The sequence below is a fragment of the Cimex lectularius genome, unplaced genomic scaffold (genome assembly GCF_000648675.2).
Source record: "Cimex lectularius strain Harlan isolate CLEC.00 unplaced genomic scaffold, Clec_2.1 scaffold41, whole genome shotgun sequence".
Lineage (NCBI taxonomy): Eukaryota > Metazoa > Arthropoda > Insecta > Hemiptera > Cimicidae > Cimex > Cimex lectularius.
In genome coordinates, this window is record NW_019393011.1 from 1,000,504 (window position 1) to 1,013,398 (window position 12,895).

The following is a 12,895-nucleotide window of genomic DNA, read 5'->3' on the forward strand; positions in this document are numbered from 1 at the left end:
AGATTGGTTAGGGATGGTTAGGGTTAGGGTTAACAAATGATGATCATAATACCATGCAGATAATACATAAGACATATACTTTTCAATGCTTTATCGTTATTATTTTGTATAGTTTGATAGAGTGGCATTTGAGAATTTTTGGATAGCTAAATACGTATATTTTTTTTTTCAAAACATAAGATTGAAATTGTATTGTTTATTCGGTATTAGACGTTAAAAAATGAGAACACATCGAATATAGTAAATATGTAATTTTCAATCTGCAAGACGAAATTCCTAATCAAGTACCACCAGAGCTCGAAATAAATCTGCAGTTGAGATGGATTTATGGTTTTCACCGAAATAGGCACTGGCAGATTGCCGGATGAAAGTTGGAAATGTTTCTTAACTTAAGATGTAGAAAAAAGCGTACAAAACTGAAGTCGGAAAAAGAAAGCGGGCATAACAATCGCAGAAATTGCGAAGCAATGTAATAAAGCCAATTGTTATTTAATTATTATTAAAGTGCTAAAGTCAACAATCAAATGTTCGATATGTGAATTATTGTTATTCTTCAAAATATACCAACATAGAAGATTATTTTATGTATAAAATAAAGCGAAAAGAATTTATTTTTATTTAAGTTTCATTTCCTTCAAAGTTTTTCTAAACGATATTTTTGCTTTTCTCTTAAAAATGAATAATTGTTTAAATGTGATTGTTTAAAAATATCTAATTTTAAATAGTTTATGCAAAGATACTCAAATCTACAGTGCAAGGGTATCCTTGCAACCCAAGGGAGGTAAAAAGTAAAGTACTAAAAAAATTTATCTACAACTTGATGTATTATGCAGGATAAGCAGAAAGTAAAATCGACAGCCATTTTTCTGCAAAAGAAACGACGACGTGGAACAAATTAAAATTGCAAATTTCTTCCTCCGTATTTTTCGTTAATGGGGTATTTCAATTCAGAAACTTAGTTTTCCAATAAGAACCGTAACTTTTCATTTATTAAAGTCTAAATCTACCATATGTAAATTTAATTGCCATATTTTCAAGCAGAATTACAAGCCCTTTATTACTGCAATCGATTACTATACTAACGAATTGGCGTTATAATTGACGGTATTTCAAAGTACCTCTTAAGCGGCCCATATAGGTGCAAATTATTGCGCAATAATCGAGTTTGCGCAATAAAGTCTTGATAGGTTGTGCAATTTATTGTGTTAAACGAAAATTTTTTGTTGTTTATTGCAATATCGCGTTGCTGACTAGAAAGAATATCTTCTTGCGTATTGGTATCTCTTCTTCCAATTTGAGAAGCAACCATAGCGAGGAGTTCATCAAATAATTAAGCATCCGTACGTAAGAAGTTTCGAAAATCAACTCACATATTCTCAGTTCATTTACTAAAGTTTTATGAATGTCCTTTCTCTCTCTCTCTCTCTCTCTCTCTCTCTCTCTCTCTCTCTCTCTCTCTCTCTCTCTCTCTCTCTCTCTCTCTCTCTCTCTCTCTCTCTCCTTTGTCGATTCACAAATACTCCTCAAGAGTCAACCTTCTACAAATACCCAACTCCGTACATCTGTATACAAAAAATCATTTCTGGTACAAGCCTCCCGTCATCTCAATCTTTTCTCAAAAGTCTTCAATTTTGAGCATTCTGTAGCAACTAACAGGCTAAAAATGCACTCTATCCTAATAAAAAAAAATATGGCGATAAAACAAATAATTAGTTGCATAAACTAAACAATCTATTTATCAATGATCTAATATGTTTCTTTATAAATCTTAATATTTACCTTATTATTTATTATAAGATGTGCTTTTTTTAATTGCCTCTACTACTCTCGATACTAGATAGAATTTAATTGTTTTTTTGCGAGTATTACTTTAAAGCTTTGATGATGAATTTGAGTTTATTTACTGAAACAAATCAGTAGTTATTTACATATGTATTCAGGTATATCTTACATCTATTATTTATACATCTATTAAGTTGCTTGTTAAAATGAAGTTTTTGTATTTTTTTTCTCACATTATAGTAATACATTTCACTCATTATTATATTTGCTGTACTCCACTGAATTATAATTTTTTGTATTATTAATTTTTCAATTGAACTACCAAGAAATAATATGTGTTTAATTAATTAGCGGTGGTAGCATGAAGAAAGGACATACATATCCTATGCTGTAACAGTTATATATCAAGTATATATATATATATATATATATATATATATATGTATAANTCTCCCGTTTTATCTCTCTCTCTCTCTCTCTCTCTCTCTCTCTCTCTCTCTCTCTCTCTCTCTCTCTCTCTCTCTCTCTCTCTCTCTCTCTCTCTGTCGGTCGTCGGTCTGTCGCTTCACATTAAAGCTATTTGCATGGCAATAAATTCGTACAAAGTCAAATCACACGATAATTTTTCATTTTTACTCGCCAAATTGACTGATTTTATAATTTAACTATGGAATATAAAGTTAGTACAAAAAAAGGCTCAAAAAACAAGCATAGTGCGTATTATATGATTTTGATCTATACTATTTTGCATCAATTCGCAACGCTACATTTTGTCACAATTCAACCCACACGGCTAATTAAATAAATGAAAAGGTTCGCTAGTGGGAGGGAAAGGGGCGAGAACGAACATTCCATGAGGATGATATTGATTGAAAAAATGTACAACTACAATTTATTGAAATATTGAATGATTGGCTTATAAAGTAACTTTGAGCACGTGTACAGAATTGAACTAATGGCTTCTCGTGGCTTGCCCCACTTTTGTGTTTTTGCAGCCCGGGATCAGACTTCGGCCATAACCGTTCCGCAGCGGAAGTGCTCCAGGGGTAGGTCATTTCAGCTCCCATGCCGTTTTTAAACTTAGACACCCTCTAACAAATTCTTTAATACGTTTTTACTATTTACATACCATTCACTCGGGTTTCATGCTGGGTTATTCAATATTCCACAATTATTACATAACACATTCATGTTAATGAATGTGTTCAATCAAATGAACACAAAACCTAATGCAAAACAATATGTCTATTAATACACACAATGAAACAGCACAATGTGCTCCATAAATAGGGATAGGTGAACCAAATATGGAGCCAAGGAGTAAGCAACTTCAATTAAGTGGTGCATATCGAAAAGTTTTTCTTCGCATACCGGACACACACGCTTTGGGTCTTTGTGTCAATCTACTATTTTTAACCGGGTAAGAATGGTCTTCTCTTATTCAGATCCACCAAAGGCCGCCTATCGACCTTGCTCTTATAGCCTCCATCAGTGCCATTTACTTTAATCAATTGTTTTATAGCATTTTTAGCGTCACAGGGCCGGGTCGCAGTGGTCTTAGGGTATGAAGTCCCGGCCTTTAAAATGTTAAAATGAATGCGTTTTTCGTTTTCTTTTTTGCGGTGCATACCTTGCTTCCTTGATGGCTTCTATCCAAGCTTTGCAATCGCTCTCAGTGCTGGCCCTTAGCTCGTACTGGCGTTGACTTTCTATTCTGTACGATATTGCAAAACAATACTGTAACAAATACGAAAATTAGTTATTTTTAAGCAGACATAGACAACAACACTCAGTACATAATAATAACTCATCTCAATATGTGTGCAGAAGTAAAACATTTTAAAAAAGTAGGCGAGGAAAAAATAAGAGAGAGAGAGAGAAGAGAGAGAGAGAGAGAGAGAGAAAGAGAAAAAGAAAGATAGAGAGTAAAAGAGCGGGAGACAGATCTATACCATTTGACGATGTCTTATAAAATAAATAGAAAAAAGAGAACAAAGAGTGAAAGAGAAAGATACTGAAAGAAAAAGAAAGAGAGAGATATAAACAGAAAGCGACAGATAGAGAGAGAGAGAGAGCGAGAGAAAAAAGAAAATAGGTAGATAAATTGGCAATAAAAAATCTAAAGTTTGGAAAAAGTCGGAAAAATGTTATAAAATGAAACGCAATATTGAAGAATATAACTAATATTCATATTTTCAAACCTGGTTGTTTTATACAACACCGAACTTTAAAATGTTTAATTGGAACTGAAGTAATAAGATACTTTGGCTTGAAATATCCATAAGAAAAAAAGGTAAAAAAGAGTTCATGGAGTCAGAATGGGTAAAGTGACCTTTAGACCTAGGAGTCTAGCAAAAGGACCCGCCAACTCCTCCAATCAGATAAGCCTCGAACAGATAAAGACAAAGAAACTTTAAGGAAGAACTGACTACACAGCAGTCCGCAACTTGCCAGTTTGTTTCTTGGAAACAAGTCGCAGGCATTATCAAAATAATCAAGACTTGATCTTAGACACAAAAGGTGAATCTCAAATCGAAATATGGTTAACATAATTAAAAACAATTAAATTTAACTAGTATTTTGAAATTCGTGATTCAAAAATTGGACTTCTGTGTGAACATTGTTTTGTGGGATTTATCATCAAAAGTTCCCCAAAAATCTCTCTATTCATAGTACTCTCGAAGAGGTTAAAACCAATCATTTGATCATTTTAAATTCTAAGCCATACATTTACCAATCATTAATGATGGACAGTAATCAACATAATTTCACCAGGTAATAAAACCTTTCTGAAGAAACTCCGTAATAATTCTTGCATCTTGTTTCAATCTGCAAAATTCTTACCATTTGAATTTTCTTTACTAACCAATACTTGATGTACAAATAAATAGTAGAAGTGAAGACGAAATCGCTTAGGAGCCTTTAGATAATTGATAGCCGTGTATCAGTTTTTTTGGATATTTTTCTAAAGTTGATATCAAAAATTATTTTTCACTTCGTGTAGCACAGATCACAATCTTTCTATTTTCTTTGCTTCCCAGTATCATTCGCTAGCTTTAGCAAACCGGCCAAATCTTGTGGCAACGGTGATAATTTAAAAGTGTGCAGCACGATAATTTCGGTTGAACTCTCCAGCAATTAATACCATCGACTATTTCATTAATTGAAAAGTTAAGAGCAAAAACATTCAATAACTCTTGCACACTGCAAAGGCGTTCAAACTGAACTGAGAAGTGAATTCTTTAAAAACAATCCAAGTAGGTTTTTGGATCTCCGTGTGGGGAATTCTAGTTGAAGGTACCGCCTTCACAAAATACTATTTGTTATTATTAGCATTAATAATACTATTTGGAATTATTATTAAAGGATGGTAAACGTAAAAGTTAAGCTGCAGACGTTTTTAATCAATGTAAAAAAAATGGAATCGGGGAAGGATAGGAAATGACACAAAACAACTTTTTCATAGTAAGTCCAGTTTATAACCACGAGATTTGATTTAGCATCAATCCTTAACTTTAACTTACTTAACTTTTTACCCTTTTAAACAATTAATGCTTTTTTACTCCTTTTTAACTTAATATTAAAATTTATTTAGAAATCGTGAGATGCGGTCTGGTGTGATGTAGGTTTCAGAAAAACATTTTCTTTATCGTGCCAACGTTTCGATGTTTATTGAGATCATCTTCAGAGCCTGGGATTACAATCATTGTTTACATATAACAATTACATTTTGGATGTGGAAAAGTGAATTTATACAATGCAAAATATATTTTATATATATATATATATATGTATATTTTTGTATATACATATATATACAATAAATAAATAACATATATATACATATATATATACAAAGTATATACATATATATACAACAAAATAAAAAATATATTTTGCATTGTATAAATTCACTTTTTCACATCCAAAATGTAATTATTATATGTAAACAATGTTTGTAAATCCCAGGCCCTGAAGATCATCTCAATAAACATCGAAACGTTGGCACGATAAAGAAAATGTTTTTCTGAAACCTACATCACACCAGAACGCATCTCACGATTTCTAAATAAATATCGATTAACGGTCACTAATCACCACACATTAATATTAAAAAATATAAAAACTATTTTTTCTATTTACTATCTTCTTTTACATTTCATTTTTCTCATTGCCTTATTTTGGTTACTCATAGATATATTAGATATCTCTCTCTTACTCTTTCTCAATCTTTTTTTCTCTCTCACACTCTATTTATTCTCTCTATTTCTTTCTCACCCTCTTATTCTTTTTTTTCTCTCTCTCTCTCTGCTATTATTATTAAAACAACTAATTTATGCTACCAAACATTCATTGGTTACATTTAAATATTTCTCTGAAAAAGCAGCATTTTGTACTGCATTAATATGATTATTGAAATTGAAATTGATGAATTCTTAACACTACCAAAATCGGTAATTGAATTCAATTTCTAAATAATTTGTATTTATAGATTTATGGTGAACTTTCTTATTTTGTATGATTTGTAAAAAAAAGATAACAGCATCCAATTTGATTTTTATTTCTCAACGACCTCCGGCAGTCGGAATTTCTTCGATGCTGCCTGTTACTTTACTCATTATAAATTTGGTTTGTGTATTATTTGACTGACTGTTAATTTATACAAGCTCAAATGTGCACCTAGGCAGATCACCCATCTCGGCAGTCCATGGTCAGACGTCGGGATATCCGTCCATATCAGCCCCCAACGCAATCAGCCCCCAAATCCAAACCCATTCATCTCTCACTTGTGTTCTATTTGATAAATTACATTATTATTATAAACAACTAGTTTATCGGATAGTTAAATGATTAATTTGTATAACGTTACTTGTCAGCCTTCACGGCGTTCAAGAACCACACTTCCGCAACATTTGCATGTCTTGCGGGTTTAGTATAAGGGGAGTGCCGTTTAAGTCAATCACTAATATTTCTTCCCAGGGATTAAAAAAAACAAAAAAACTCCAAAGGCAAAGATTTTTCTTTTCACTTCTACTTTATAGATGTTTTAATTGTATCACAATAAAATAATGAAATAAGCCATTAAAAGCCCTTGAAAGAATTGATTTATGCAACAATTGTCGAGAATTGTGTATTGGCGGTTTATTTTTGCATGGATATAGTGTTTTTATATTAACACCTTTCACAGTCAACTTTAAATTTATGCGATAAACAACCTCTACGGGATTTTTATTTATAGATTATAACTATTTTCCCTTTATAAACTCTTTTACTGGGTAATCCTATTATAAGTTATATCCTATTGTAAATTATAAATTTTTACAATTGGAACGATAGAACGATAATATCGAAAGGTGTAATTTACGATCTTTCGAGACACCACAAGGAACGGTGGGTGAATGCGGAAGCTGAGGTAATTTAGCAGCCGGATCGTAAAACGAATTAGTTTTCGCTCGTAATTTTCAATGCTGGGACCACGTTGAATATGAAATTCGAAGATGCAGAGATTCTGCTGTAGGTACTGATTTATTCGACAATAACGCGGATCGACACTAATAATTAAATTAAACTCGTACAGTATCTATCTATAATTCAATCCTGTTTATTTAGCATTATGGAGGAATATAATTGACCATTTTTGATCAACAGTATCAATGCGAAGCTTGGATGCTCCAAAAATACGGTTCTTAGAAAAACTTCGCGTTTGATGAAACTATAAATTTGTGAGAAATTGTTACAGAGAGCAGGGTTATTGATCCTCAACTTTAAGTTCTACAGCTTGAAAAAAAAGCAAAATAACCACAATACAGCAACTTGAAATAAATTAAAATAACATTTTTGTTCCATCAACCGGAATATTCGTCCACAAACCCATGAAAAAATGTAAAAGCACTCTTGAAATGACAACCGATAACCAAATTTAAAAAAAAATTAAAATGGAGTAACTTAACAAAATCTTTCGACGCTTGGCACGGAAAATTAATACTTTTAAAGTTTATAACAACTAGCATATATTAGCCTTAGAAGTAACATTATATATATAAATTAGAAAGATTATGCGTCGACAATAAACTGAGGTCATTGCCGGCCATCTGCATGTTCCTTTTTTTCTATTCTTGCGCACTGATTTAGTTTTAAACGGAAGCCATTCGTGCGTTTCACTCAGGTTACTGACTCTCTGTTAGTAATTTTATAAATGATTATTACAAATTATTAAAGCATTGTTGCTTCATTACGCATACTGGGGCTTCTGGTTCAATTAGCAATTTACATATTCACATGCACGTACATGGTAATGAACTGGAACGTATATATGAATGTATTATCCTTCAGCATTACACCGTCTCACATGTGCTAAGTGTCGTTTGCGTGAAATTAATCTGTAATTAATATTAATTAAAAACGGAAAATTAACAATAAACAACATTTTATACTCTATCCAGACAAATGTAAGGTTTATCGCTATTTATCCAGGCAGAATTATTTTTCTGCATTTAATTACAGTTCATGTATAACTTTTGATGTAGAAAGACGTCCTTCCATATATTATAATTGAAATAAAATGTCGAAAGCATTTCTGCACTGGTTGCCTAGCTTTTAACGGTCATCATATATTAATAATTTGTACAATATTAATTAACTAAAAAGTTAAAATTTAATTAATAAAATCTTGCTAACGTTTTCAAACATAATTCATTAAAAATTTTATTGCATTTTATAATAATTATTTTTCCCTAATTAAGCAAGTAATTTATTCTATAATTAGGTAGTGTTTAAAAATCTTCTAAACCATGTCGGTATATGTGTTATAAGTAAAATTTTAAACTTTTGATAAAATTATTCAGAAATCGTGAGATCTGGTATGATGTAGGTTTCAGAAAAACATTTTCTTTATCGTGCCAACGTTTCGATCTTTATTGAGATCATCTTCAGGGCTCAAAGTGTTTGTCTTCTGTGGAATTGTGCCATTCTTGCGTGTCGTGTTGAGAGTTTTGATAAAATCTAGCTAATGTTGTTAAATTTCATTCATTAAGCATTTTAGAATAATTATTTAAAAATTAATTTAAATTTCTGTATAAAATTATTAAATTAAATTTGTATTAATAATAGTTGTATACATCGTCGTTGAGTAAGAATAGAACTTAACACTTAATTATTTCATGTTTTACCAATAATTCTTTGTTATACGGTTCCGTGTGTCGGAACATCGTCAACCTTGAAATACCTGGATCCTTGCTTTTTTACCAAGGGCTCTCTAGCGAATAAATATTTGCACGTATCGCTAGCCGTTTGAATTTGACGATACGTTGAAATGCTGGATGGTGTTTCTTGTTTGTAAAAGCATATTAAATGACCTCCGTAAAACCAGGGTTGGATGAGAGATGACGTCAGGTCGCAACCATGGTAACCATGCTCTGAGACCCTCCCTTTACCTGTTGCCCCTTATATCTATAGATTAGCTGAAAGTATCTCTATTATTTACCCTTCTTGCTTGTTTTCTCTCCTTATTTGTTTATTACTGAATATGTTATTCGGTGCGTGTTGTTGTATCAGTCAATTTAACAAGCTCATTCTTTTGCGCCCATTCTTGTTACAAGTATAAAAAAAATTACAACGTTTCAATCAAATCGATGAGAAATAACATATATTCACGTGCCTTAGCTAACAGTTTACGAAAAATTTAATAAAAAGATAAACATAATTGTTCTGAGTTCCTATATTTTAACATGTCGCAGCAAACAGATCGCTTTAGAAGGGGGAAGGGAATCTGAAGGGTAGTGGGTCACCGAATATGGGTCAACAGGGAGCACTTCCACGTATTTCCCAAAATATCAAAAGACCTTGCATAATTAATGTCGTAATTTTAAAAAAATTGAACCTTTTACCTTTTTTAATAGATGAGATTAGATAAAAGTTATTTTAAATTAAACAGCAAATTAGACTTTTTGCTTCAAGTAGATGTATTGTTCTTTGCTTAAATATCGTTTAAGATAATTTTTTAGGGTTGAATCAAACTGTTTTTAATTGATTAAAATATTTCTATTTTGTATTAATTCGTTATAATTATGTTGTTATCGTTTTTTTAAATCCGGCTCGTAAAAACATTGTTAATAAATATTGTAATTTGTCCATATAATATCTTAACAATATTCGAAGTAATAAACATTATCCTTTTTTCCCCTAAAAAAATTAAATACGATATAATTTCACTAGTTAAGGGATGAATGATGAATAGAAAATATCTCAATTAATGCATGGTATTAGAAGTAAATGAAAAAAGAGCAATTAATTACGCGATTTTTGAAAAACTGGCAAAACAAGTAATTAGTAGTTTTAACACACTTTAAAGATTAAACATGAAACATGTAAAACGCATTATGAAAATAAAAACTTCCTCGACGTTTTTAAATAAAAAAACAGTCAATGCTGCGATATAAATAACTAATTTTTACAAGTTAAATGATTTTATAGTTGATCAATCACGTCGAACTGCCAGGAAAATAAAAATTATACTTTTCGCACTAAGCTGCGTTCTTTTCCTGCCAGATACATTTTTATTATAGTTGACAATCTCAATTTGAAGGCAGTCATGCAGGTGGAACGAAAACTAGGGATAATTCCGCCTGATCGCACGTTTTGATCACTGAGAAAGTTGACGGCTTCTTTGAAATATGCGATGTTTTTCGAAGCATTTCTCTGATTTATTAACAAATGACAAATACACGAACAATCAGAAACCCATTCCTCTCTGACAGTTCAATCCGCCTGTTGCTTTCGTGTTTAAAGCGGTCGCTATTTCGTTAGAAAGGGCGAGAGTCTGACGGTGAGCTCTGGGACTTTCAGGGGTCGACGGTAGGTGGCTCGTCTAGTGCCAGCTTGAGTGCAGAGACCAGGCAAAAATTGAGGCTAAATCAAGAATTATTTTTATAGTTATAAACGGCAACGTTTCATCAATAAATTTTCCTTCCTTAAATAATTTTACTGGTTGTCCTGTTCCATATTAACACCAGAAACCATTCTAGTACAACATGTAAAAATTCTATTTTAAAAAATCATTGTGTGAATATGAACAAGATTATATCAGTAATGATAATATTCTGTTCTAAGAAAGAACAAAATTATAAGCCCACGTAAATCAATATTGAATAAACACAACCTAATTAATTAATGTATTAAATGTTGCATAATTAATGAAATGCAAACAACTAATCTTCCGTCGACAGAATTTTAAATGTTTTTTTGTTTAACGAAATCGATTTGACATGTTTATTTAAAATAAATATTATATCATACCATACCTTTTGATATTAAGATTTAATATATTGATCTTGAATTACCTGAACGTTTTAATTATACAAGGAAATCATAGAACTTGTAATTTAAAAAATAAGGGCCATTGATGATCCAAACTTAGTAGCTGGTAAAATTTCTAACTTTCTGTTTTCAAGTAGAACCTTTTTGAAGCATTTGATATAAAATATCTCAATATATAATATATATCTGTGGTGATTAGTGACCGTTAGTCGAAGATTATTCAAAAATCGTGAGATGCGGTCTGGTGTGATGTAAGTTTCAGAAAAACATTTTCTTTATCGTGCCAAAGTTTCGACCTTTATTGAGATCATCTTCAGGGCTTGGGATTTACAAACATTGTTTAAATTTAACAAATACAAGTATGATGTGGAAAAGTGAATTTATACAATGCAAAATATATATTTTTAAATATTAATTCAAAGTATTTCTAAACATTTATAAACATGAAACAGCAATATCTCACTGGCACTCTCAACACGACACGCAAGAATGGCACAATTACACAGAAAAAAAAAACACTTTGAGTGAGTAGAAATACTTTCAATGAATATAAAAAAAATATATTTTGCTTTGTATAAATTCACTTTTTTCACATTCTACATGTATTTGTTAAATTTGAACAATGTTTGTAAATCCCAGGCCCTGAAGATGATCTCAATAAAGATGGAAACGTTGGCACGATAAAAAAAATGCTTTTCTAAAACCTACATCACACCAGACAGGATCTCACGATTTTTGAATAATATAAAATATATATATTATACTTTGCCAAAAAGCCCACAAGTGAAGTAAAAATTTTCTCGTAAATATAGGTTATCGGAGATTGAAATAAGTGAAAATTTGTAAGGCGATGTCGTGTGAACAGGGTGAGTTGAGTAGCACATCCCAGTCAAATTCCAACAAACAATATCTGGCAAATCAAAAACAAAGGCAAAAACACTCAACGCGAGGGTTTTCTTGGTAGAAAACAATCCCCTTGCGATTAGCCAAAGCCGGTCGTAGGAGGAGAAGTGGTTCATTATATACTTCTCAGTATCAATCACTCCGACAAACATATCCAGATGGCCTCAGATGTGTTGAAACGCTTAGATAAGAAATGTTGTCTCTCCGACGTCTGGTGTCGTTGAGTGTCGGTTATTGACGACAAAAACATTAATTTGGTCATCATCAGCAGTTGAAGAGTGACCAAAAAGTGTTCCGCTTGCAGATAATGCTCTCTCCTAAAGCGTCATCATCATACAAATCACTCAGTTTCGTAACAGTCTGTGCTTTGCTTTTTCCGTTCTGGTATTTAAAAAAAAATACATTAAATGTCCAAAATGCGCTTTTTTTTTCTCCGTTTTAAATTTTCAAATTATCTTGTAAAAACACGAAATCTCGAACAAACAGACCTATTTTACATGCCAATATGAAGATTACTGATTACTGATTTAAATAAACTCGTGTATGCAACGTATCCGTCCTGCTGCCGGGGATGGGCTATAGGAGCATTTCATTTTAACCACCCATGCAAGTAATTTACAAATCCAAATCCTCTCACCCATTTTTAAATCAATTCTTTCTTATTAACACGATTCATTCAGTAAAAGTGGTGGAGTACTCGATATTCCTTCATCACCCTTACAACTATTATATCGCTAACCTAATTGAGGTACTTAATCTTCAGCCCTTGGTCCTCTTACATTACATAAATTTTTTTTTTTACTATGGATACCAGGAACTGGAGGAGTTCCCTCCTGAGCAATGCAGCTGTACCGCTTATTGTACTTTATCCCTGGTTCCATTTTTTGGGGGCTCG

At 31.9% G+C, this 12,895-nt stretch overlaps 1 protein-coding gene across 2 annotated transcripts in view; it reads right to left on the reverse strand.

The window, feature by feature from the left end:
- LOC106663857 (ras-specific guanine nucleotide-releasing factor 2-like) overlaps positions 1-12,895 on the reverse strand; it is a 116,142-nt gene that overhangs the window by 33,740 nt on the left and 69,507 nt on the right. For both annotated transcript variants that reach the window (XM_014389052.2, XM_014389051.2), the window contains exon 4: positions 3,413-3,519. In XM_014389052.2, coding sequence (XP_014244538.1) covers positions 3,413-3,519 — 107 coding nt within the window. The remainder of the gene's footprint in view (positions 1-3,412; positions 3,520-12,895) is intronic.